The 390-nt window shown below is 57.7% G+C and overlaps 1 protein-coding gene across 1 annotated transcript in view; it reads left to right on the forward strand.

Moving 5' to 3' along the window:
• EMH_0033580 (uncharacterized protein) overlaps positions 1–187 on the forward strand; it is a gene marked incomplete at both ends in the record, with an annotated part of 573 nt that extends 386 nt beyond the window's left edge. The window contains one exon of the mRNA XM_013494763.1: positions 1–187. Coding sequence (XP_013350217.1) covers positions 1–187 — 187 coding nt within the window.
• Positions 188–390: the final 203 nt, after the last annotated feature.

A 390-nucleotide genomic window follows, 5' to 3' on the forward strand; every position in this document is an offset into this window, starting at 1 on the left:
CAACACCAGGCGCAGCAGCGACGGAGCCGCTAAACCCCCGAAAGCAGCAGCAGCAGCAAACGCAATAGCAGCAACAACAGCTCCAGCATCAACAGCAGCAGCAGCAGCAGCAGCAACAACAGCAGCAGCAGCAGCAGCAGCAGCAAACGTACTACAAGGAAGAACTTGCAGAACCGGGTACCGATGACACTGGGTGGGGGCCGCGGGCGTTTTGAGTTAGCTGGTGCTGGAGGACTGCAGCAGCAGCAGCAGCAGCAGCAGCAGCAGCAGCAGCAGCGGCAGCAGCAGCAGCAGCAGCAACGGCAGCAGCAGCAGCAAAACATCGATTCTGTTGCTTCTCAATGCTTCAGGGTTTAGGGTTTAGGGTTTAGGGTTTAGAGGTGTACACAC

The sequence above is a fragment of the Eimeria mitis genome, genomic scaffold (genome assembly GCF_000499745.2).
Source record: "Eimeria mitis Houghton genomic scaffold, Emh_scaff1276, whole genome shotgun sequence".
Classification (NCBI taxonomy): Eukaryota; Apicomplexa; class Conoidasida; order Eucoccidiorida; family Eimeriidae; genus Eimeria; species Eimeria mitis.